At 49.7% G+C, this 20,696-nt stretch overlaps 4 protein-coding genes across 4 annotated transcripts in view; 1 reads left to right on the top strand and 3 right to left on the bottom strand.

Annotated features, from left to right (window-relative positions):
- Nucleotides 1–6,942, bottom strand: part of CCND3 (cyclin D3) — a 36,012-nt gene extending 29,070 nt beyond the window's left edge. The window contains exon 1 of the mRNA XM_088534443.1: nt 6,677–6,942. The gene's annotated coding sequence lies outside the window, so the exon portion shown is untranslated. The remainder of the gene's footprint in view (nt 1–6,676) is intronic.
- Nucleotides 6,943–7,785: 843 nt separating this feature from the next.
- Nucleotides 7,786–11,725, top strand: TAF8 (TATA-box binding protein associated factor 8). The gene is made up of 8 exons (XM_088534447.1): nt 7,786–7,829; nt 8,218–8,374; nt 8,800–8,898; nt 9,165–9,227; nt 9,692–9,816; nt 10,110–10,257; nt 10,574–10,716; nt 11,197–11,725. Exons 1-8 carry the CDS (start codon nt 7,797–7,799, stop codon nt 11,338–11,340), a joined length of 912 nt encoding a protein of 303 aa, XP_088390573.1. The 5' UTR covers nt 7,786–7,796; the 3' UTR covers nt 11,341–11,725.
- Nucleotides 11,726–13,097: 1,372 nt separating this feature from the next.
- Nucleotides 13,098–15,838, bottom strand: CIMAP3 (ciliary microtubule associated protein 3). Its single transcript, XM_088534489.1, has 6 exons — nt 15,817–15,838; nt 15,346–15,512; nt 14,939–15,037; nt 13,980–14,113; nt 13,576–13,703; nt 13,098–13,168 (listed from the first exon to the last, which is right to left on the bottom strand). The coding sequence occupies exons 1-6, from the start codon at nt 15,836–15,838 to the stop codon at nt 13,098–13,100; spliced, it is 621 nt and encodes a 206-aa protein (XP_088390615.1).
- A 724-nt stretch (nt 15,839–16,562) lies between these two features.
- On the bottom strand, nt 16,563–20,696 carry LOC104576051 (chitinase acidic). Its single transcript, XM_088534429.1, has 11 exons — nt 20,611–20,696; nt 19,927–19,956; nt 19,345–19,546; nt 19,027–19,083; nt 18,743–18,908; nt 18,500–18,624; nt 17,896–18,019; nt 17,591–17,776; nt 17,318–17,437; nt 17,077–17,218; nt 16,563–16,822 (listed from the first exon to the last, which is right to left on the bottom strand). Exons 1-11 carry the CDS (start codon nt 20,693–20,695, stop codon nt 16,563–16,565), a joined length of 1,497 nt encoding a protein of 498 aa, XP_088390555.1. The 5' UTR covers nt 20,696.

The raw sequence follows: 20,696 nt of genomic DNA, 5'->3' as shown, positions 1-20,696 counted from the left end.
ATCGGTCTTAAGCTATTTCCCCACCACCACCATTTCAGAGATGGGGAAAGACAGAAACAGAGAGGGAAGTGCCTTGCTGATACAAAAGCAAGCAGCAGAGCCACCTAAGCCCAGGGTTTTAGTCATTGCACCCAGCAAGCAGCACACAAATTGCTCAGCAACAGTTTTGCACCAGGGCTGACTCGAAACACGCTGAACTTCACCCAGCTGCTGTGGGAAGCACTGCCAAAAGCTGAGAAAGCCTCTCGAACTAAGCTGGGACAGGTCCAGCAAGTTGCATCCGTGCCTCAACATGGTCTCAGGCATATGGGCTGCTCAGAATCCATTCAAACAATTTCCCTATAACTTGGGAAACACAAAGAGCTCCTTAAGTGACCCCAAGTCCAGCTGGGAGGTGCAGCTTTGCACAACCTCAGCTCCAGGACTTTATCAGAGGAATTTTCCAAACTTTTATGTTGTTCGTACTGTGAAGCGGAGCCAGTTCAGCCCACTCACAGCACGGCCCAGGAATGACACAGGCTGCCCTTGGATGCTCCCTGCCCTGCTCAAGCAGGGCCGTTCCCCTCCTCTCCACACGGGCTGTGGATACTCCACCTCCCCACCTGGATTCCCGGGCCTGCGCATGGAGGAACAGGATTCCTCCCCCCACCCCCGCCCTGAAAGGCAACACCCACTGTGTGGTTTCCTGAAATGACAGATATTTGTCACAGACAGCAGTAAGAAACCCCAAATGTGGTAAGCGGCCTCTTCTGAGTGAGCTGCCGGCGCTCTGAGGTAACGCTGTCGCCCAGCGGGGCTAGCAACAACGTCTCACTCTTTGCAAAATATCAAAGGCACGAGCGACGCGGCTCGGAGCGGAGATGGGTTTCCTCTGGCAAGCTGTTAGCCACACAGAGGGGTGCAAAAGGCAGGCAGGAGACACTGGCCTGGCCTCGCTTCAGTGCTGGCCCCGGGTTATCAGCGAGATGGCACGCACTGTGCTTTGGGCCTTCTCCCAAAGCCTGGGGGTCCCGTCCGCCGCAGGAAACACTTGGGAATCGGCCAGACATTGAGGTGGGGAATAGGCTCAAGCCTCAAGAGATGCCAAGTGTGGATGCAGGGGTGAAATACTGGGATAACTGTTGCAATTAGGCATTGCACTTGCCACATCCTGGGCAGAGATGAGCAAGGACAAAAAGCAGATTCAGAATTTCACCAGTGTTAGTCAGACCTGTGGCTCTCATTATGTGGCTTCAGTCTCTATTATGGGCCACAAAAACTCACAAACTTGGGGCAGGCTTGATGGTCTCCAGCTCAGGTCTACCTCATCTCTTCCTCATGGGGAGGATGGATACAGAGCTGCAGGAACAACAGAGATGGACCTTTTGTCTGCAAAACCCTTCTGTAACTTAGTAGAGGAGAACTTGATGGCTGCACTTGAACAACCAGTCCCTGAGAGAAGAGGGCAACGTGTTGGAGTTTTCCAAACTCGCTTGTCTCCAGCTAATCCTGCTCCTAATGTTTGGTCCGGGAGATGATAACAGCACAGACCTTTGAGCTCGGTTTCCTCCTTCGGTCTCTAGCAGCCAGGGAGGAAAGTGAAGGTTGTGTTAGCGGGGACAGGACAGGGTGGGGTTGGACTGTGCCCTAGAAGGGGATGTGGACTTGCACCTTAGAGGGCCTGTCAGGACTGTGATCAAGAAACATCTTGCAGGAAGACAAGGGTAGACAAACTCCTTGAACGTGGATAAGAGAGAAGAGGGAAGAAAAATAAATAATTTTGTGAAGCAGAGACAGGAATGACTTGTTGTTTAATAATTAGTAATAATGACTTAGAGACATACACTAACAGGCTCATACTTCAACAGACAGAACTACAGACAAGCTCTGTCAGGGCAGGGACTAAGAACTCAGATTCACGCGCTCCCTGTCCCAGGCAGCTGGGGACACTGTCCTCAGAACAGGGAGAGGGGACGGAATGGCAGCGTGCAGGCAGGACTGGACAGGGTGGGAGGTTGGACATCCCCAGCGCAGGAGGAGAGACGAGGAGCTGGGTTTTGGTCTGTAAGACCTGGACTGCATCCTCCAAACCTGGCACTGCTGCTCTGCCTGCTCCCTCAAACCCAAACACTTGCTGTTCTCCAGAAGGTAAACCTTGTATCTAACCGACGGAGTAAAAACTACACAGCCCAGCCCCTCCTAACATTTCTAAGAGGCCTTTAGAGAAAGGAAGGGAAAAGAATGGGAAGAGCCACCAAGTCACCAACAAGGCAGGCCAGAGATGTGCAATAGTCCTCAGCGCTGGCCGGTCTGTGGGCTTCATGCCTGCTGGCTTAGCCATGGCACTGACTCAAACACAGCTATTGCACTGGGAAGGAACCATTTTACATGAGCTCAGTAATGTTGAAATAGAGAGCGCAGCAAGCATTTCCCCAGGGTCACTTTCTCCAGTAAAGATGACCTCCGTCATTCCAGTTTGGCCAAATGCAGCTCCTGGAATGTCCCTGGTGTTGCAGGCTCATATTTAGGGGGTGCAATTTGCAGACAAGTGACCCTGGCCACATCATATCCGTGATCTGGGCAGTAAGAGTAGAGGAAATGTCTGTGTCTAGCTCAGGAACCTGGAGCTGAACTGCAGCACTATCTTTTAAGAAGACATGATTCGGAGTCCAGACATGTTGGAGGGTTTGCCGCACCCTTGAGAGGCCTAATTAAATTCCCTTGTGAAGAAGTACATCCCATTTCCTGTTTTAACTGTGCGGACCTGCAGTTCCAGCACCTGGATCTTGTTATACCTCTGTCTGCTAGATCAAAGAGCCCTCTGCTATCAGACACCTTCTCCCCTTTTAGTGATTCATAGATCCAACTAAGAGGCTTCAAGCTTCGCTCTGAGAAACTCTCTGGAACGCCTAACTCGTGCGTTTTGAGATATATTTTGCATTCTGCAAACTTCTTGGCACCTCTCTGCACATTTTATATCTCCTTCTTGAAATGTGGACATCAGACGTCCAGCTGAGGAGCCCCAGGGCTACCCAGAGAGCTCACTCCTTGCTACCAGCCAGGGCAGGGAGTCCATATGGCCAAGGCACCAACATCAAATCAGCAAAACTGGCGAGAAACCCACGTGGGTATCACCTCAAGAGGCTCCAGTTCTACAACCAGCAGTACCACCACTGCTATGTTGGACAGGATTATAATATTGTAACAAACATAAATAGCACCTGTCAAAATAATAAATAATAAGCAATAGCAGCAAAGTGGTGGTAAGATCTCTGTATTTGGCTCTTGTCTCTTCAAGGCATGAGGCAATTTCATCAGGAAAAAACATGTTCTTAGATGTGCAGCTTATTCCCTTCCTTCTCAGTAGCGGTTTCCTCTGAACATCAAGTGTTCCCCACTGTCAGAAACGGCACAACAGAAGAAGCTCAGCCCTGTGTGGCCAGGGAATTTGAAGCTCTTCAGCAATAAATGGCTGCAGAACAATTTTGGATGGGATCCTGACAGCTAACGGGTGGAAAGGTCTGCAAGTGAATTCACTGCTGGTCCATTCTCGTGTCTGAAATAAGGTGCCTGGAAATAAGGGCACGCTGGTCACAAGCTGCCCTCTGGTGGCAATGGCACCAGGGTGGCTTTGGGCACACTAGGAGGCAGTGGCAGCCAGGGCAGGCACCTCAGAGCAGCTCCAGAACACCAGCCAAGGGGAGGATGTTGGGCGCTCTCCGGGCTGCAGGAACATCCACCTCCAGCACTTGCTCCGGGCCGGTCTCCAAGGCACACATTCACTCTCTGGCAAGCCAGAGACGCTGCAAAGTTTAAGGGACATTGGATCACTTAGCCTGATTTCCCATCTAACATGTGCTGCAACATTTCACCCCTACGTTGAGCTCGGTGATTTCCATCTGACTAACCATCTCTCTCAAAGCACCATTTGAAAACACCAAGGTCATAGAGCCAGTCTTCTGCTGTCTCTTCTGTATCAGCATCTGAGCACCTCCCAGGCTTAAAATGCCAAAGCCCTGGGCTTCCCATAGCCAAAGAGTCCAGAGCCATCAGTTCCTGCCATTCCTTTCAAAGAAGAATTTTATTAAGCTTCATTGCTTTCCCTTTGGGATTGCAAATATCTGAATAACTGTTCATGTGTGTCACCATGAGATTAACATGTTCCTGTCCAGGGCCACAACTGTTCGGCATGAGAAGACCTGGGAACCCCAACTCCTAACTCTTCTTCAAAAGAAACTGCGTATGATTCAGCCAGACAACGTACAAGCACATGAACCTTTTTTCCTTTGTCAATTTGACACCCATCTGAAAATAGTTTATTTTTTGTTGCTAACATGGGAAACAAGAGAAAATGTTCCGGTCCTTGGGAAAACCCAGCGTCCCAGGAAGGTGCACAGGCTATTGCCATCCTGCATTTTTGACTTCTGCGCTGAGGTTACCCATTTCACAGTGCTCCAGAGGAAACTGGCACATTAAGTGGGCAGATTCCTGCAGTGGATGTGTCATCTCCAATGCCACATGGTCTCAGCAATACCGGTGTCTGCCTTCACCTAGGGTGGCAGAAAGGGCTCCAGGGTTCCTCTTATTTCCAGTTTCTGTCCCTTTTAAATTGGATCCCTGGCCATATCTTTTAAATAGCCCTGAACTACTCCCAGTTTTAGCTAGTCCCCTCCAGCCTCAGCTGGCTGCTCTCCTCTACTGGCTGTTACCCCTTATCTGGGGACATGCAAGAATGCCCCAAATCATCGAGTCATTGGATTTTTTTGGAAGATTTTTCCTCCTACCCCATGGGAGGGCAGCTTATGCCATGGAAGGGCATAAGGAACAATTACAAACTCCTACTGCAAGAGGGGAGGTTGCACCGCTAATCCTAAGGCTGTCTGCAAATATTTACTCCACTGGATTCCTGCTGGATGCTCCTGGTGGAGCTGGGAGACTTCACAGCTACAACACGCAGGAGGGGGACAGCTTTGCAGGGTGCTTTGCCATCAAGAACAACATCTTATCTCTGATGGAGCTTCCCACAACAGCTCCACAAGCATTTCAGAAGGAGCACCAGTCCTTCCAGCTGGGAAACGAGACGCAGGAGCTGCTCACTGGCTGGCAAAGCCAGGATTCGGGCCAGGGTAGCACACACTGCAGCACTCGGCCTGCCCCGCCATCCCTCACTGCAGGGTTCTCCCCTCACTCAACCAAAGACCCCAGCAGGCCAAAGAGCTAGAGACAACAGCGACAATTTTGTCTTCTGAATGCATCTATAAAGTGACTTGGAAAGAGGGAAATGAAGACAGTTCCCAGGAGACTAAGGAAAGCGGCCAGCACAAGGCTGCACAGTATTCTGTTATTTACACAACAGCTCCCCGGAGTGAGTAACTCGGGTAGTGCAGGAAGTGTCAGCTACACCCTCCAATTCAGAGGGCATCCACAGGGCAGGACAGGCCAAAAAGCTCAGCTGGAGCAGAAAACACACACTCGTGCTGGAAACAGGGCTGCAGGAGCACAGAAAAGCGTGCCCAGGCTGCTCAGGAAGAGCACATGCCCTCCATCTTCATGCATGGAGACAAGTCCTGCACCAAGAAGAGCTCAAGATCCCCCAGGCAGAGACAGTCTCCTGGTTAGGGCAGGTCTCTGGCCCCAGGGGCAGGAGAAAGGGCTCTAGTTTCAGTCCTTCAGGATCGTTTGTTTCACACAAAGCAGTTATTGGTTAAATGCATAAGAACTCCTGACGGCAGGATTATTTCTTTCTGGAAAAATGCTGCAAATAACAGGTTGAAAGACAACCTTAGAGTATTGGAATTGAGAACAAGAAAGGGCCAAGTCCTTACGCAATGAAATAGTCAGGATTCAGAGAACAGTTATAATACTGTGCACTGATATCACACTCCTCACAAAAATCTAAGAGAAGCTACTGAGCTCCTACCTGCCTGAGATCCATCTGCCTGACATATTTTGGAGTCTATTCACTCTCTACTAAGGATTTCTTTTTCTTTTTTCTCTCTTTTTTTTTTAGGATATCATGAAGAAAACAATGCCACCTCACTAGTATTCTGATGCGCACAATAATTCATCAGCAAGAACACCCATCCACACTCACTTCCCCATAGTTGTTCCTTGGATTTGCTACAAGAGCGAGTGCACATGGACTGAATTAACTTGACAGCGTTTGAGGCGAGGAGACAGAGGGGAGCAGCACTCTGCATGGTACCACCCACGGTACCCACCTGGCTGAAATTCCACCTTTCTTCCTAGGGATGCTGTCAGCCCAGCTTGAGCCCATTTTTTCCCTACATGCAGCAATACTGCACTGGAGTTTTTAGTCCAGACTTGCCAAATTTTACTCATCTTTCCATCCAAACCATTTGGGTCAGGCAAAATTTAACTAGCAGGGTTTAAGCTACCAACATTAGGCACTCACAGCTCTCCTCTTTCAGCTTCATCTGCCCTGACAGCTCGTTCCCCAGGGTCCAGACCCCCAGAAGCCCTTCAGCTGGAAGCGCTTTGCGGGATTCAGACACCCTGGGAATTCACATGCACAGTGCCAACCCCTTCGCACACAACCATCTCAAGGTGCTTTCAGGATCTTCGGTGCAGTTACACGCTCCCAGCCTGACAGCTTTACTCATCCCCGAGCCCTCACGGCACACAATCACACTCTTTCTGGCAGGTTTTCAGGCTACGCAATCGCGCTGCCTCCTACCTTTGATGATCAAGACATTCGCTTCTGCGGACATGTTTGCTTTGAACAATCCATCCTCCTTCTTCCGCCGCCTCCCTGCTTTCCCTGTGTGCTGCTAACTTCGCTGCTCTTGCAGATGAGGAGCCGGTGATGTGTGGAAGTTGCATCACCACCCAAATTAAATGAGATCAGGACCTTTAATTTCCAGCGTGGCAGCTGTTGTTTACATCGATTTTCCTCCTCTCTCAGTTGCACTTATTGGTCCTCATGATGTGTTCTCTCCCACACACGTACTTCAACAGGAAGCAAGGGGTGGGAGTTGTACGGGGGGGTTTCCTGTTCTGTTGTTTCAGAAACACTTAACCAACACCAAAGCTTTGATCAAGAGATGTGAGCGCTCGCATGGGTACACTGAAGCTCGCCTGAAAGCACACGCTGCTTACGACAGGAAAGCCTGAAGCGTTCCCACAGTTACCGGGTTCTCGGTGCATTGTTGGTATCTTCCATCCTTTTTTGGAGGAAATAATTTTGAATGGAAACACAGACTAATGGAGAACGAGTGTAGAGCGGAGGACAGGCCTTGCTTTCCTCACTTTCACAGATGCTTTGGCGGCAATGGCAGCGCATCCCCAGGGCGCCCAGACCGCAAGCGGGAAACCGCAGGCGCGGAGGCAGCATGGGAGACGCGCCGGGGACACGGTGTTCTGGTGAACTTTAGACCTCATGTCACCATCTCTGGCTGGGACACGGATGGCACCGCATGCCCGAGGGCCAGAAGGGCCTCACAGTTGGCCGGTGGCTCCTGCTCACAGGGACAGGGAGCACCGGGACACATCAGGTCCGGGCGGGCCGGGAACCACGGGCTGCGCGGGGCCTCCCGGAGACCTCGTGGTCCCGGGGGAACCCACGGCCCACGCACCCCCCCCGCGCATGCGCACTGAGCGCTCCCCGCCCCCAGCGCCCTCCCTCCCGCCACTACAAACCCCACAATGCATTGCGCGCACCATCTGCGCATGCGCACTGCGCGCTCCCCGCCCCCAGCACCCTTCCTCCCGCCACTACAAACCCCACAATGCATTGCGCGCACCTCCCCTCCCTTTTCTCCCCGCCGCGCCTGCGCACAGCCTCACATGGCTCCAAGATGGCCGACACAGCGTCCGGCAGCTCCGGCACGGTAACGGCGTCTCCTTTCCGGCGCGCGGGGCCCGCGAGGGAGGACGCGGCCGTGGGGCCCGCGCAGGAGCTCATTCCTACCGGCCGCCGCGCCAGGGCGGCCGCGGCCCCTCCGTAGCGCTTGGAGGCGCGGGGGGGCTGAGGAGAGGGAGGCGGTGATTGGCTGGAGCGCTGGCGGTGGGCGGAACGTAGCGGCGGCGTCCCATTGGCTGGAGGAGCCCCGGGGGGGAGGAGGTGGGGGGAATTACCGGCGTTTTTAAAGGGCCACGTCCTGGTTATGACCGCCGTGCCGTGCCGTGCCGTGCCGTGCCGTGCCGTGCCGTGCCGTGCCGTGCCGTGCCGTGCCGTGCCGTGCCGTGCCGTGCCGGCCCTGATCCGCCTCTCCATAGAGGTCCAGCAGCAAGCAGCCCACTACGCCAGCGGATAACTACTACCTGGCGCGGCGGCGGACGCTGCAGGTGGTGGTGAGCTCCCTGCTCACCGAGGCCGGCTTCGAGAGCGCTGAGAAGGCAGCCGTGGAGACGCTCACCGAGATGCTGCAGAGCTGTGAGTGCGCCCGGGGTTGCCGCCCTTCATGCCGGCAACACTGCGAATGTGCCCGTTGTGAATGTGCCCATTGGAACACGGCTCTGAGGGTGACAGAGCACTGGAACAGGCTGCCCAGAGAGGTTGTGGAGTCTCCTTCTCTGGAGATCTTCAAACCCGCTTGGACACAGCCCTGTGCCACGTGCTCTGGGTGACCCTGCCTGTGCAGGGGGTTGGACTGGATGACCTCAAGAGGTCCCTTCCAACCTTGAGCATTCTATGATTCTATGAAGGGTTTGATAGAGTCGTTATGGGTGGAAAAGACCTTCAAGATTGATGGATTAGCTAAAAATGCCCTCAAAATTGGGTGTCCCAAGCCACGATTGGGCTGGACTAACTCTGTGGTCACTGCCTGGAAAAAACACATGTTGCTGTTTCTTTGCCAGATATTTCTGAAATCGGAAGGAGCGCCAAGTCCTATTGCGAGCACACGGCCAGGACGCAGCCAACGCTCTCCGATATCGTCGTTACACTCGTTGAAATGGGTGAGCACCCACCAGTTTGAGTAATTCTGGTCGCTTGTGATGACCAGGGTTTGTGTGTGCCTCCCTGTTGGGAAAGGGCCCTGTAGAGTATTTCTGTTGTGGATGCAATGCAAATATAACAGAGTGCATCATTTTTGTTGTATGTACAGCAGAGCCCTTAGCAAAAATTTGCCTGACTTCTCTCTGAGTAGAATGAGGCCTCCGGTAACAGATTCTTTTGGCAGAACAAACTCCTGATGTAATTTCTGTTTCCTTCTCTGTTTCAGGATTCAACGTAGAAACACTTCCTGCGTATGCCAAGCGCTCCCAGAGGATGGTCATCACTGCCCGTATGTGGAAAATCCCTTCTCTTTGTACATAGGAAATTGCGGGGGGGGAAAAAAAGACCTTTCCACCTGACATCCAGAGCGCTGCTGCTCTTTTCATGGATGACATAGTCTAGTGTTTCTGGATGTACAGCTCATGTTAAAAAAAATTCTGTAATGACTATGTAATTGCTTGTGGAAGGAACACCCTCCAACAAATCAGTATCGTTTGCCTTTGCTTCAGCATCCTTGTTGCACACAAGACTCTGAAGATGGTTTTCTTTTTTTGTGTGCAGAAGAGAGGACTTGAATAACTCTTGTTCCCTGTTCCAAACAAAACCTACAATTACTTATTTTGAAAAATGCTCTCTTCCTCTTACAGGACCTAGAATCTTGAGTCACAGCTCAATGTAGGCTAACACTTCTTTATGCCTAATGCTTGGCAGAGTAATGCTGATCTCTGTGTGTGGGTGTTTTTTGAACTGTAGCTCCTGTGACAAACCAGCCAGTGACTCCCAAAGCCCTGACAGCTGGACAGAACAAGCCACATCCATCCCACATCCCTGGCCACTTCCCTGAGTTTCCAGATCCTCACACCTACATCAAGACACCAGTGAGTGAGAGAGACTTTTGTGTCATTTGGAGTTTGTCTGGAGTCAATAACATCATTAGTTGGTGTATAAGTATTTTTACTATGGCACTGGCACTTTTTATCCAAGACATCAGGTTGCCTGACTTCATTTGCTCTTGCTGTAGATTTTAGGCTGGCTAACATGTAGGTGTCTGAAAGGCTTGTGCATATTGAAAGTCTGGGTTTGTAGTATCTAAATTTTAGTGATCTTTTGAACTGCAGTAGGTTGCACTGCATCGACTAACAGAACTTTTTTTCCCTTCCTTGCTCCACAGACCTATCGGGAGCCAGTTTCTGATTATCAGGTGCTACGGGAAAAAGCAGCATCTCAAAGACGCGATGTGGAAAGAGCTCTCACGCGCTTCATGGCAAAGACAGGAGAGACACAGAGTCTCTTCAAAGATGATGTTAGCACATTCCCATGTGAGTTACCTAGGACTTAAATGATAGTTATTTCACTGAGTATACCTTTATAGTTCATGTTAGTGCAGGAGGTGAGCACTGAAGGATCATGTTGCGTTTGCCCTGGCAAGGAAAGGAAGGAAATGAGAAATTTTATATTATGAGCAGGGGTAAAGAAGACTGAATTCAGGATCAAACCTAGTTTTGCCAGATTGCAAACTGCCACCCTGATCAAAGGCCTCTTCTGTCTCCTGATGCTGGAAAAGGCCATCAAAGTGTGTCTGAATTGGGGAGGTTTCCCCCAACTTGCTGATTCTGTCCTTTTCTCCAACCCTAGTGATTGCTGCCAGGCCTTTCACTGTACCCTACCTGACCGCTCTTCTTCCCTCTGAGCTGGAAATGCAGCAAATGGAAGAAACGGATTCATCTGAGCAAGACGACCAGACAGACACAGAGAACCTCCCACTGCACATTAGCACGGTATGCACAGCTTCAGAGATTGGGGTCCCTTGGGCCTCATTTTCTTATACATGTGAAACCTGATTCTGCTTTGTCTGTCTTCCTTGCAGCTGGGCAGAGTGGGTGGTAAATGGCAAAGTGGTTGCATTTTACAGCACCTCCCCAGGTGTAGATGTCTAATGCTGTCATGGTTCCCTAACTTTCTGCAGGGTGCACTGTATAATGACATTATTGGATGCTGGCTCATGAGCTTTCAGGGCAATCTTCATCTCAGCGTTAGAGGAGAGAAGACTTCCATGACATCTTGTACACTTCCCAAAGAGGATCTGCTTGTGTTAGAAATCAGAAATCCACACTTTTAATGCAGCTCCTTGTCTGCTGCAGTTTATTATCTTGGTTGCTTTTTAAATCTGTTTTGCCTGTAGGGTCAGTGGTGTTTGAACAATTTCTAGTCTAACTTTGTTTATTTTATTTTTTATTTTTTTTAAATTAATGTGACAGGATGATTCGGGACCTGAAAAAGAAAATGCTTCAGTGCTACAGCAGAACACCTCCCTATCAGGCAGCCGGAATGGGGAGGAGAACGTGATTGACAATCCTTACCTCCGGCCAGTGAAAAAGCCTAAGATCCGCAGAAAGAAGTGAAGTGCAGCCAGCTGACTGCTCAGAGGAACACGAGCCCAGTTTTCTGGCAGTCCTGGGGGTCACCTCTGCTGCTGTACGTGAGAGGCATGGCACAAGACAAGAGGGACAAGCAGGCTGGTAGAGTGGCAGAAGCAGAAATATGGTCTCTCCTGCACTGTCCTCCTCTCTTGTAGTGCTCCCTATTCCCCTCCACTCCTGCTGACATAGAATTGTGAAAAGTCAATTGCCTTAAAGGCATTTGAGGCCACCTGGTTACAGATAGGAACAGTCTTGGTTACTTTGGTTCCTTATTTCTGTGTCTAAGGAGAAGGGGCACACAGGTCTCTGCTGCTTAGAGCTTCCCAGCAGACACTACAGAATACAAGGACATAATTTGTGGCTGTCTCACAGGTTAGAAGAGAAACTTCTGCAATTGACTCAGCCTGGCCTTAGAATCCGAGGAGTGTGTGTAACAGACAGAAAAAGCCCAGAGAGATTTTCCGGTTTTAAACTATCTTTGTATTGTTGGCAGGTAAAAGCAAATAGACTCTTCTTTTATAAACTGAACGTGTTTGATATGTTAGTAGGAGAGCAGCATGTAAATACAGAAAAAAAGATAAAATTTTATGATCCTTTTACTGACTACAGCTGCACTTCTAACTTAAAAGTGCTAAGTGTAGTGTTTACACTGCCCTGCTTTGAGGTTGTTTTCCAGCAGAATGAATGGTAGGATGCAACAGCTGCTTCAGGACATTTTTCAGTTCCATTGTTAGTTCCAACACAGCACAAATCCTTTGAGACTTCAAGCCTTCAGGAGCTCTTTGAAAGAAGCTGTGCTGAAAGTCTTGGAATATGGAATAAAGCGGTATCAGTTGCAGTCCACAGGGTCATCCTATTATTCACTTTTTTTTTTTTTTTTGGTCATTTCTCAGTTAAGAGCTTTTATCCACAGAGTTCTCCCCCCCACCCACCACCTTCTTGCAAGCAGAATCCTTCTTTTCAGCGGTGAAAATGAATGATAATGGGAGTTTTGTGATCATTAGCTAGTTTGGGAGGCCTTTTCTTTAATCTTCGGACCGCCTTTACTCGGGCAAAATATGGGTTGAATTCCTTAGACAGAAGGCCACTCTTTGGTCCAGATCTGCATGTACCATTGGCCATTCCTGCTGGTGCCTTGGTTGTACAGAATAACAAATGTACAGAGATACATTGTGTATGTATGTATATATAAAAATTTATATCTATTTTTCTTTATTCAGATTATGCATTTTTCATGATTGCAAAAATCCCTCGCTGGGTAGGGGAAAGAATGTAGGGTGAAAATAGTGAGTTTTATTTCATAATAAAAGAAGTTTTATGTCCTACAAGCAGAATTGATTGAGTCCTTGGCATCTGGAAAGGTGGGGAAAGCATGTGGAAGGTGCGTGGGTTGATTTTTTTGGGGGGGAAAAAGCTGCCTGTGGTGGCCCACAGTGGTGGGGAGAACGGGCGCCATTTTGTGGATGGTAGCACCCTGAGGCGCCTCCATAGCGACATGGGGAAAATGGCTGCCACAGAGAAGGGCGCAGCAGGGAGGACGAAGTACGCAGTGAGGCCAGATACCCAGTGCTTTTCCCTTCCTAGCCATTTTTATTTTATAAATAGATGACATGATACCTGGCAAGCACAGACAGAAGTGGCAAAAACTTCCTTTTGAAGCGGTTTTATTTTGGGAGGCAGAGTTAGAGCATTTATCTGCCTGGAAGAGAGGCCTGAGGCGGCTGTTGGAGCACGGAGGTTCAGCCATAGTACAGACTCAGGTAGGCCACGCGGTTGCGATGTTTCTTGAACTCCTTGTCTGTTATCAGCTAGAATAAAATGAATACTGTTAGATTTTTCCTCAATGCATCGCTGCCGGGAAATGGCTTTCCCACCCTCAACCACTGTGTTCTGTTGGGAATATTACACTCCCAGGAGAGCTGCACAGGGAAGTCTGCATGCACGTATTCTAACTTTTTTGGCTAAAATCTTACTTCCAGAGCAGACTTCTTAACAGAAGCCTTTTTGAATTATTGCAGCTATTTCCCCCAAATTTGGTTTCAGCAAAGGGGGATATCTGATAGGCAGTTGCCTTGTAGCTGTGTCCCAGGCTCGTGCAGCCACATATCCAGAAGGATAGTGAGGAAAAGCTGACAAAATGCTTTTAAATAATCCACTGCTTTCCTTTGCCAGAAGTATCCCACGAGGAGTCCCATCCCCTTATCCCTGCCCATGTATTAGGTACCTCTGTTTTCAGCGTCTTCTTCACCGGCATTGGCAATAAAGACCAGTCTGGTGACCCAAACTTCATCGGCCAGGTGATTTTTTTGTGCAGCAATAACTTGTCTGCTTCGTAAGTTCCAGGTCTAAAAAAATACATAAGCACCATATCACAACGCTGGAACGGGAGTATGATGCTTGTGATGCTAATGTACTGGTCCTACCTTAATCCTTGGGAGAAATGCATGGTGTGGTCTTCTAGGCATCATGCTAGGTGAAAGACTAAACCACGTACTTGCAGGGGAGCTTTTCAAACATAATAAAAGTATCTGGGAACGTAGTTGCCCATCTCCCACTTGTGTATTTGTCTGTGTTAGTGCTCTTGCTAGCTACTAAAGCTGTAAGAGTACGAGTTATGTTACCCAGGGAAGAATTCTCTTTCCAGAGGCTTATCTGGAAATCGTGGTGTTTTAATGGAAAATGGAGCATAGGCGGGCGGACATTTTCTCTCTTTCTTCCACCATGACTGGTACGCTCCTGGGCCAGGAGTCACAGCCTGTAAGAGAGAAAAATTCAATACAGAAGATTTTATGTTTTACAAAACATTTCTAAGTGGTCAACAGCCCCCTGGGATACTATAGACTGCTGTTCAGTGAATACCCTGGATGCTCTGCTAGTGTAAAAACAGCACAACAAGGCACGTACACATTCACTGCTGCTTCCTCAATGTTTCCTCTGACATCTCTCTCGCTATACTGCTATTTTACAGAAGTTAGGCCAGAAGAAATATTGTGTTGGTCAGGCAGCAGCTGTGCTCTGCCTCCGATTTCCCTCAATATGTTCGTGTGTGTGTGTGTTTGGGACGTAAAGGAACATGTATATGCCTCTGTATTTGTTGCCAGAGTTCATACAAGCAGTCAACACACTCTAGGCTCAGCACAGGAACTTAGCTGCCCTTAGGTTATGTGTAGGGAAAGCTATGGTTACTACACATTAAGTCTATGTTTGACTATCTACTAAGGCCGCAGATATGGAAAAAGAGGAATGGTTTTCCAGTTCTTTCTCGTTCTACATCTGAGTCTGTTTCTGAAGAAAAGCCTCACAACAAATAAAAAAAATTATTCTCACGAAAGTGAGAATAAAGAGTGGGAGTAGCTGGTGTCTGCAGGGGATGAAAAGTTCTTGAGGGACTTTTCTGGGTCCCTCAGGGCTGCTCTATTATTTCGGTTCTCTTTCTCAGGTGGAACTGAAGCAAAGCGTGGATCTCGAGTGCTGTGCACGAGTAACTTCCACCCCCAGCAAATGCAACCAAAACTGGTGGGAAGAGACTGCAAATTCCTGTAAGTTGTGGCTGTGCTGCTTTGAAGAGTGCTGCTCTTACCTGTGCCTCTGGCATGAAACGTTGGGCTGTTCTAGCTCCTATCACGTAGCCTTTCTTGCTTTGTGGCTTGTGAGCCAAGGAGTATACCAGGCTGCTTTTCTGCAATTCACAAGCAGAAACATCTTACTGACATTCTGAAGACACCATTTGCAGCAAAATAGGCAATTCCCTCTAATTTCTCTACTTCTCTAGAGTGCTAGGGCACTTTGGAGCTTTGAAGGCCAGTACATCTAGCTGTAAATTCCAGGTTGAGAGTGTCCTTTCCTAGGTATCTGCATAGCCCTTCTATAAAGGCTTTGCAGAAAAGGTGTTGGGATGCCATGTCTGGCTGATGATGGTCTTATTGCTCCTATAGGTTAGTCTGCTGTAAAGGAAAAGCTCCGAACATGAAAATCCAAAAAACTCACCTTGTGGTTCTGATAAGAGCCTGGCCCGAGCCGAGGGTCTCCCCTCATAGGTGTCAGCTGGATCCCCAGTCTGTCTGGTGCATGGTGGAAAGGGAACAATTTCCGCTCTTGACACGACCCAAAGGCGATCCGCTTCTGGATACCTGTGAAGCCAGGAGAGGGAGATGCCACCAGTGTGGTTCACCCCTGGGGGGACAACAACTTGCTGCTTCTCTTCATTTCCAAGTATGCTCTGCTTCCTGAGCACCCCCTTCCTCCCAGCTGGCAATTTCCCGGGCCTATGGATGTTTGGGAGGGCTCTGCCCATGGGATTGCACTTCACAGCCAGCTCAAAGGCTTCTTTGTCACCAGACGGAGCAAAGAGGTGCCCTGCAGACTGGCAGGGGGCAGAGCTGGTGACTCCAGGGCGCTGTGTGAGAGGGAAAGCCCCTCTGCCCATGGCACGTGTGCCCGTGTGCCTTGCACGCTCACCGCTCAGCTCCAGCTCGTCCATCGTCCCGCTGGTGGGCACGCACAGCGTGCTGGTGTCACCACGTGTGTACTCCAGTTGCTATAGACACGGCGGGGCGGGTTCAGTGCTCAAGGGAATGCTGGTAACTGCAGCTCTGGAGAAGAGGGCTGATAAAAAGCCTTGTGGATTCGTGGTTCCCAGGGGGACCGTCCTGCCAAGGGCACAGAGGGCTGAGCTGTCTTATATGGAGCCCTTGGAAAGAGTCAGGATGAGGAGGGACAACATGGTATTCAGTGTGCATGTGTTTGAAACAGCATTTCCTCCAGTCAGGAAATTTATCCACTTGTGCATCCTCCTGCGCCCAGGAGCTGCCGTGTGCATGGGGGTCAGCTGTGGGAGGCAGAGGTCTCTGGAGAGCTGCTTCTTGGCTGTGCTGCCAGGACCCTTGTCTATGTGCTCTCTCTTGGCACAGCCTGATATTTCCCATCTCCTCCATCCCCTCTCCTCCCTCTGCCTGGCTGGCCTGCTGGAACAGCAAGAACCCTCTGGAACAGACAACAGTGTGGGACTTTGGAAGTCCAGCTTGTGAATTCCTGCTGTTCCCTGAGCAGGAGTGTAAGTGTCAAGAGGGAACCAGGGAGCATCAGAATATTAAGAGCAAGATGAGTCCAAGCAGAGAGGATTGTTGCTATTGCAGAACTCTTTATTTCAGCATTCTTATTCCTTGGAATTGGGCTAGAAAGGACAGTTTGTTGTTCTAGAGTCTTCACGACCAGTTGCAGCAGGAGCAGCTGGTGTCAAAGACAAGGCCGGTCTGGCAGCTCTGCAGGTAGGTTTCGCCATCGTTGCAGTTGTAGAAGCTGCTCTTGCTGGTTGGATCTGCATAGATGCCGTTGGCCTTGCCAGCGCAGAAGCCACTTCCAGTGGAGCCACTGGTGTTGCTTCCTGAGCTCCCACTTCCGCTCCCACTGTCAGAGCTAGGAGCCTCAGTTACTGGAGAATTAGAGTCAGCAGAAGACACACAGCCTGAAATAAGAACGGAGAAGACACTGTTTGTATCTGACGGTGTCTCAGCACTCCCTCCCTCCATAGTTCCATTTGTGGTGGGGTCAGCAGATCAGCTACTAGACTTTATTTCCCAAAGTCTTTAGTTATGGCTTCCACAGAGGGTCATTATCCTCCAAGGCCCTACAGGTAAAAGTTCATGGCTGCCTGGAACCAGGCATGAGCACTGAGCCAGGCTGTCACCTCCAGGAGCCCATGCTGCTCATGTTACTCACTGCTGCTTTTGAGACCAAGAGCATTCTTCAGAGTGGTGATCAGGGGGTATTTGCCCTCCTTGCAGAAAGAGCCTGTGAAGTCATCCATAGGAAGGGACCACACCATAGCACCTCCATAGTTGTTCTTCTTCAGCCAGTCAGCCTGTTCAGGACCAGAGGAGAAGCCCCGTTCAGTGCCAAGAGCTGCTGCAGCAGAAGTCCTCCCACAGCATTAGGAGGACATCTCCATTTCCCACTCTACCTTGATGTTGAAGCTCCTGATGTTGTCGTAGCCAACCCACGTGCTGTCCTTGTAGGCATAGGGCACGTCCTGGGGGGTGTCCCAGGCCTGGGTGGCTCCAGAATCCAGGAATGTGCAGATCTAGGGAGAAGGATAGGGAGGAGTGTTTTGAAGTGTCTAACAAAAAAAAGGGCATTTAGAATATTCTATGGATCCCATGTTAGGAATTCTCTGCTGAGTAATTCAATGACCTTTTCTGTTTGTGGCTTCCTAGATGTAAAAGAACACGCTCACCTCGTAGTAAGCCAAGGTCCCAGCCTCTTTTGTGTAAGATCCAGCTGGCCCAGCTCCTGATGTTGGTGCCCCAACAGCAGTGTCAGAGGTGCTTTGGAGCTTGAAACTGTGTCCGTAGGTTGGGAATCCAACAAGGAGCTTTTCAGCTGGGGCACCGTTGCTCTTCCAATAGTTCATAGCATAATCCTGTTACAAAACATAATAGCTCAACTGCTACAGGATTTATGAGGAGGAAGACCAGTTCCTGAACTCTTACTATTGGTTTCATCACAGACCTGTGGCACGGGATCACAACGTATACTTACAACATTGAAGTAGATGTTGCTGCCAGTGTCAGCTGGCCCTTTGTACAGGGGACTGTTCTCTCCAGTGTATCCTTCCCATGAACCATGGAAGTCGTAAGTCATCACATGGAAGTAGTCCAGGTACCTGTGGAGAACATTGCAGGCATCTGTGTCTTGGCCTGTTGATTCCCCCAGGACAGCTTGTAACTTTAGTGCTGGCTGTTTGTCCTGTGGTGTCCTTGGCCGTACACCCATGTCCTTCAGGGACTCTTTTGTCGAGCATTGCAGGTGCTAGAGCTGTTTTTTTTCTGTGCTAGGCAGGTAGGGAGAGGACAGTGAAGGGTGGGAAATGTACTGGTGTTCTGGGAACTGAGAGATGCTCTCCCAGAGGCCAAGGAGGCTTGATGGAGACCTCATAACCCCTCCCAAGGTGACCCCTTCCCCACCAAAAAAAAAAAAAAGAAAAAAAAGGGGAAAAAAGGATGTTCTAGTATTTCTCTTGTCTTATCCAAAGAACTGTCAAGATTCTCAAAAATGGGGCACTTAATAGCACATTTTTTCCCTTTATTGTGCAAAGAAGTCCCATCTAAGTCACTGTTTTGGTATCTGAGAGTTTGCTACTCACTTTCCAAGCTCAGCAATCTCGTAGCCAGACTGAATGTTGGAAAGTCCAGCGGCAACAGCAGCAGTGATGAGGAGCCTGGCCTTGTTGACCTCTTTAGCTTCCTGCTCAAAGGCTTCCAGCAATTCCTAAGAGATGCCAAGAAAGAGGCCTCAACATGGACCCTCTGTGGTGGTTGTTGCCAGGACCTGGGGATCTGTTCTTGCAGACCAAGAGCTTGATGAGAAATCTTCTTTTTCAGCCTACCTTAACGAGAACAGTGAAGAGAGCCTTGTCCTCTGGCAGGCTGCCCCTGGACCCTGGGTATTCCCAGTCAATGTCAAGCCCATCAAAGTCATAATGGCGCAAGAATTTGATGACAGATTTGATGAAGGTCTGGCGGTTCTCAGAAGTGGACACCATTGTTGAGAACCTAGGGGAGCAGAGAAGAGCAGAGGACAGAACTGGTTGGTCAACTAGATCATCTCTAGAGGTCCCTTCCACCCTCAACCGTACCGTGATTCTGTGATTCTGAGACGGTTTGAACTTACTTGGCTGTTCCAAAATTCCATCCTCCAATAGCCAGGAGAGTCTTGAGATTTTCATTCCTGCAAAGTGGGGGACAGCAACATGTCAACACAACACGTAAAGGCTTGGGGTTACCAGTGCAAAATGCAGTGAGCTGGGGCAGGGCAGACCGAAGCAGAGGCACCATCCTTAGTGGATGGACGCTTGCAGCCTGGCCTGCCCTCAGCATCACGATCTGCCTCTTTCCCTTGGCATTGCTGGCCCAGGGGACTGCACCAGCAGCGTGCAGAGAAAGGGAAGGAAAGGGAGGACAAGGAGTCCCGTTTGCTCTCGATACCTACTGGTTCTTCAGGCCGTTGAAAGATTTGTAAAGGGTCACGTCGTTCCATTCAATGGTGGCGATCTCGTTGTTGTCCATCCCGGCAAAGGCGTAGATGAGGTGGTCGCAGAGGCAGGGATCAATGTTGTCGGGCATGAAGCGTCCCAGGCCAGGCCTGTACTGGGCCCAGTTGGTGAAGTAACATGACAGCACATAGGCCGAGCCTGCGGAGAAGTGGAGGGGGTGACGGGGACCTGGGCCGAGCTCAGGAGAAACTCATTCCTCAGGGCACGTTATTGTAAGAAGACTGATAAGAAATGATTGGGCAATGCTTCCTTGCAGGGAAGGGGTTTAGAGACAGCGACGTAGGGCTGGCCATTCCATTATGAACTGAGTCTTTGAGGATAAAAATGGGTTTATCTCCTTCCTACTTTACTTCAGAGGCAGTCCAGGAACAAGCTGTCCTCTTGAACTTGGGTGTTAGGGTATTTCTGGCTTTTGGTATGCTTTATACTGGGGAGTATTTCTCCGTGCTGCCACATAAGGTAAGAACGAAGCAAAATGAATAGCCAGGGGAATTAATTTTGGGGGAGGAAGCACCTACCTATGTGGGCGTTGAGCAGGAGCACCAGACCTTTAAAGGAAAAACACGTGTGATTAGTCTGTGACCTGAGCAGTGCTGTAAGGGCAGATGTCACTGAAGCCCCCTGCTTCACACTGTGCTCTGCAGACGGTGAACGTGCTGCTGTGAGCAGAGCCCTCGTGGTCCTCCAGAGCAGGACCCATCTGACCCCAACCTATCCTGTATGTGAGGCTGCAATTCCTTGCGTGGGGAGTGGAGACACACAGAGCTCGTGCTCCAAAAGGGCTGCTCATTCTGCTGGATTCATTCTGAGAGGGCCGAGCGCTGGGGCATGTGGGGAGCCCTGAGCACGGCTCAGAGAACAGAAGCTCTCTGGTCCATCCTCAGCCTTCCCGGCAATAGCAGCATTCCCGTCCTTGGGACCATTTCTGCTTGCCAGAGTGCCATTTTCCTGGTCCCAACATCATGTTTCAATTGTAAACCACACTAAGTTAAAGATTTGTATATCTATAGACCAAACAACTCCCGAATCGCCTGGCCATGCAAGCGTGGTGAAAGGAAATGTTATAGCTTTTCGTTTTTAAAAAAACAGACAACACATTATTAATCCCAAAAGAAACCCTTGTGTAACAACCAAGAGAAAAACACAATATTTGCCAATTCTCATCCTAAAGGCAGAACATGAAGTTGTCAAGCAGGACTTACCAGTGAGCAAAACGAGCTTGGCCATCTCTGCCTGGGACTGATTTGCTGCAGCCTCTTCCCCAGTTTTATACTCCTCTTGTTTCATG

Source organism: Tinamus guttatus, unplaced genomic scaffold (genome assembly GCF_059628265.1).
Source record: "Tinamus guttatus ecotype Peru unplaced genomic scaffold, ASM5962826v1 Tinamus_guttatus_pri_ptg000563l, whole genome shotgun sequence".
Taxonomy (NCBI): domain Eukaryota; kingdom Metazoa; phylum Chordata; class Aves; order Tinamiformes; family Tinamidae; genus Tinamus; species Tinamus guttatus.
This window is presented reverse-complemented; position numbering and strand designations above follow the sequence as displayed.